At 40.3% G+C, this 4,945-nt stretch overlaps 1 protein-coding gene across 1 annotated transcript; it reads left to right on the forward strand.

The window, feature by feature from the left end:
• Positions 1–1,213: 1,213 nt before the first annotated feature.
• On the forward strand, positions 1,214–2,161 carry OR4E1 (olfactory receptor family 4 subfamily E member 1; the record flags this gene model as incomplete). The annotated part of the gene is made up of 1 exon (XM_081050255.1): positions 1,214–2,161. The coding sequence occupies one exon, from the start codon at positions 1,214–1,216 to the stop codon at positions 2,159–2,161; it is 948 nt and encodes a 315-aa protein (XP_080906381.1).
• Positions 2,162–4,945: the final 2,784 nt, after the last annotated feature.

Genomic DNA, 4,945 nt, shown 5'->3' on the forward strand with positions numbered 1-4,945 from the left:
CATCAAGGCAGTGGCATGAAAGAGACAAGTTAAAGAAGAGAGGTTTCCCACAGATGCCCACCCAAGCTGGCCCTGGACACCTAGGAGAGGAGCAGGGAGGTAACTGAGATGCATTCTGCTTAATGCCCCAATTATGCCGATCACCACCAAAAGTCAGGTCTGATGATGGTAGTCAGGAGACCAGAGCTCTGGACCCAGCTACTACTCCAATTCTCTGTGAACTTGGGCCAACTGCTTTACCTCTCTGTGCCTCATTTTTTCCATTTGTAAAATGAGAAATAAATAGATTAGAAAAACTCTTAGGTCCTTTTAAGGGCTGAGATCTTGTGACTATATATAGTATATACATTTCTTATTAAAAGTTGTGAGGCTTGGGTCAAAGGTAGACTAATTTAAAGGAAAATAAAAGAACTACTTTTGTTTCACTTGTGGGCCAGATAACAGAACTGAACATTAAAGACAGCAAAGGATAATCTAGTCAAGACAGTGATGCTATTAGGCCTGAACACTGACCTCCAGCTTAAGAATGAGCAAGTCTGCCCTCATCTGAGGGGTGGAGGAGATGCAAACCTCCCTTACCCTCTACAGATTTTCCAGGTTTCCAGAGTTTTATCCAGCTTCCTTTAAATAATTGTTCAAAAAAATGTTGCAGCCATATTGCCAGTTGTCCAATAGCTTGGTGAAAAGCCTTTGCCTTCTGAAAACTAGATCATTGAAATTACAGTCTCAGGGGCATCATGGCAGAGCTAACAGGGAAGCAAGTAGTTTGGGTTAGTGAAAAATGCAGTCAACAGGACAACAAAGAAAATTGTGTTCAAGGTCAAAATTTGTGTGGCCTTAGACAATTTACTTATTTGGAGAAAGGAGAATTTTAACTTCTCCTGTAAAAATCTGTAACCTAAATCTAAGCACTGATATCTTGTCACAATAAGGGAGGAATAACTTGTTTGGTCTCTCCCTATCCAAAGTTGTTTTATATCTCTTTGTGGTCAAGATTCTCTATTCTGCTATTCCAAAAGTGTACGTTTAGCACCTACTATGTGTCCAGCTTGATTTAAGATGCTGAATGGGTATTTTTAAATAAGATATTTGACCATAAACTCTAAATGGAGGGGAAAGTCATGAGTACAAAAGAAAGTAAGTGACCCAATAATTGATGAAAATACTGTTATTTTTTTTTCCTAATTCTTGACGAAAGTGTCCAACAAAGAGAATGGAAGAGGCTGACCTGCTCAATCACACTACTTTAGTGACATATTTTCAGCTTCGAGGTTTATCTGTAAACCAGAAGGTGCAGGTGGCTGTGTTTGCTGTGTTCCTCATTTTCTACATCCTGACGTTGATTGGGAACGTCCTCATTGTCATAACTATTCTCTGTGAACGCCAGCTCCATACCCCCATGTACTTCTTCCTCAGCAACCTGTCCTTTATCGATGTCTGCCACTCCACTGTCACTGTCCCCAAAATGCTGATAGACACCTGGTCAGAGAAGAAGCTCATATCCTTTGATGCCTGTGTGACTCAGATGTTCTTCCTGCACCTCTTTGCTTGCACAGAGATCTTTCTCCTCACTGTCATGGCCTATGATCGGTATGTGGCCATTTGCAAACCCTTGCAGTACATGACAGTGATGAACTGGAAAGTATGTGTGGGGCTGGCTGTGGCTCTCTGGACAGGGGGGACCATCCATTCCATAGCCCTGATCTCCCTCACCATCAAACTGCCCTACTGTGGTCCTGATGAGATTGACAACTTCTTTTGTGATGTACCTCAGGTGATCAAACTGGCCTGCACTGATACTTATATCATTGAAACTCTGATCATCTCCAACAGTGGGCTAATTTCCGTGGTCTGTTTTGTGGTTCTCGTGGCTTCCTATGCAGTCATCCTGGTGAGTCTGAGGCAGCAGATCTCTGAGGGCAGGCGGAAGGCCCTATCTACCTGTGCAGCACACCTCACTGTAGTCACACTGTTCCTGGGACACTGTATCTTCATCTATTCCCGCCCCTCTACCAGCCTCCCAGAAGACAAGGTGGTGTCTGTGTTTTTCACTGCTGTCACCCCCCTGCTGAATCCCATCATCTATACCCTAAGGAATGAAGATATGAAGAATGCCTTGTACAAGTTAATGGGTAGAAAGGAAGGAAAAGAAACAAAATGAAAATGTCTAAGCCCTAAAGATGCTTTGTGCTCCAGATCAAAGAAATGCCTTGCAAAGAATACATTACATACCATATTTATCACACTATAGTCATGCACCACATAGGGACATTGGGTCAACAATGGACCAAATATATGACAGTGGTTCCAAAGGATTATAATGGAGCTGAATTTCTGAAAAGAAATGGAAGGACACGTGGTTCACATGGAATATCTTTTTCTCTGATTTGAGCAATATCTGTGGGGTTAGGCAATAGATTCACTCTCACTCACAGCACCTCGGTCACAGATTACATCCCAATCAGTCAGGTACTGGACTGTTTCAGCAAAGAGAAGCCTGTCCCCCAGTGATATGTATTCAGCGGGCGCTGCAGCCCTCCCAGAGCTGGCTTCATGGTCTTTGGGGTACATTGCTATACATTCTTTGTTGAGGACCTACGACCCTGTACAGGGACACAAATCCACAGAAGCTACATTAACAAGTATTAAGTGCCACTGCCACTTTAGTAAAAGCTTTCTGTGGTAGTGTGGAGCTAGCCCGTCCCTGTATTTTGGAAATATTTTCAGGTTGAAATGATGTAAAGCATAGATAACTTTTATTTCTTCCATCAATTCAATGGCAGAGAGAGCCCTTTGTGCCAGAGAGATCAATGCAACCAAAAACCAGTTTCCAAAGTCAAAATGTTAAATCCTCAGTGCTACACCCTCTCCATGTTAGACACTCACTTTTTTAATGAATACCACAAAGTTCCTTAATCCAACCACTGCTCCAACATGTAATAGCTGAAACCACATTGCCATGACAATCCCTTTTGTTCCTTCACCTCCCCATCTTAATGTCTTATTCCTACTGATCCTCAGGCCACCTTTCACTCTCCCCTGACAGTCACTATTATGGTGATCTACACCTTACCCAGCCAGTTTCTCCTCAATATTTCCAATTAGTTCCAGATCCCTGTTCATGGAGCAGCACTGACAGCTTCGATGTTCTATTTCTGACCCTTTTGGAAGGAAGGGCGGTGGGTGTGGGACAGTGTTTATAAAGTCTACAGCAGTGTCCAGTAGTATCGTAGGCCTTCACATTTACTCACCACTCACTCACTGACTCACCCAGGGCAACTTCCTGTCCTGCAAGCTCCATTCTTACTAAGTGCCTTATACAGGTGTACCATCTTTTATTTTATACTGTATTCTTACTGTGCATTTTCTATGTTTAGACACACAAATACCATTGTGTTACAATTGTCTGCAGTATTCAATACAGCAGCATGCTATACAGGTTTGTAACCTATGAGCAACAGGCTATACCATATAGCCTGCATGTAAGTAGGATATACCATATAGATTTGTGTACATGCACTGTATGATGTTGATACAACGAAATTGCCTACTGCTGAATATCTCAAAATGTATCCCCATCATTAAGTGATGCATGATTGTATGACTTACACAATTATCTTCCGGCCCAATATCTGACAATCAGGTTTTTAATATCTTCCATATGCTAAAAATTGTTCTAGGCAATTTATTTAATTCTCACAACAATGCTGTGAAATAGGTATTATACTTGTTCACGCATGAAGAAACCAAAGCTCAAAGAGAACGAATAACATGCTCAAGGTCACTCTGCTAGGAGATGATGGAGGCAGGATGTTAACCCAAGTGTATCAACACAAACTCAGGCTATTTTCACTACACCATGTTGCCTCTCCCTGCTTTTGTCTTAGAGTCATAACTAAGGTCTAAACAAACCTTCAGATTTCTGGGCAGCACTTGCCTATATCTTTTTTCATTCGGAAGTTTTTCATTCGGAAGTTTTCATTCGGAAACTTGCCTATATTATTCATTCAGACACTTGCCTAAATAGCTTAGCAAACACCAGTAAATCAGATGAAGTGAATTTGCGTATGACTTTGGTGACTTGGAAAGAAGATTTTGAACTATTAAAGTCATTGATATCCTCAAGTGTCCAGGAAAAGTTTGCTATCAGAGCAATGAAATGGAAATGTCTGATTATTCATTTATTTGACAAGTATTTATTGAGCACCTATTATGTGCTAAGTACTAGGTTTATAGTCATAAATAAAACATACATATTGTTCCTCCTTAGTGTAGTTTAGAATCTAGTGAAAACAGAAAACAAAAATACAAACAGATTTTAATTACAGATTGTGACAAATGTTGTGAAAGAACACAGCAGGCTTCTGTTAAAGAGCTAGAGAAGAGACTGTTTTTAGATTGGGTAGTGAAGGAAGGCTTCTCTGAGGAAATGACATTTAAGCTAAAATATGAAATACGAAAATGAGCCAACTATAAGAAAAAAGATGTGATAAACATTCTAGGCAGAGGAAATGGCAGGTATGAAGACATACGTTGGGAAAGACTTTGGCTTGTTCCAAGGAGTAAAAGACTAGCTTAGACTGTGTGGTAGACAATAGTGAGAAATGATATTGAAGAGGTAAAAACAGGACTATCATGTCCTCTCAACAAGTTTAGAATCTTTTTCAGTACAATTTGAAGATACCAGAATGGTTTAAGTACAAAAAGGCATGATATAACTTAGATGTTAATAAAATTATTCCAATTATTACACAGAGAATGCATCCAACAAGCATTTATTACTAAACACTTAATAGTCACTCAGTCTTGCACTAATTGTTGGGAGAAAATACCAAATTGAATATAACATAGTCTATAATCCAGCATCTTGAATCCAGTAATGGGACACACATTGTAATATTGTGATAAGTGTCTAAGAGTGGTGTGTGCTAAATGGACTGGAAAA

This window comes from Rhinolophus hipposideros (assembly GCF_964194185.1).
Source record: "Rhinolophus hipposideros genome assembly, chromosome: 5".
Lineage (NCBI taxonomy): Eukaryota > Metazoa > Chordata > Mammalia > Chiroptera > Rhinolophidae > Rhinolophus > Rhinolophus hipposideros.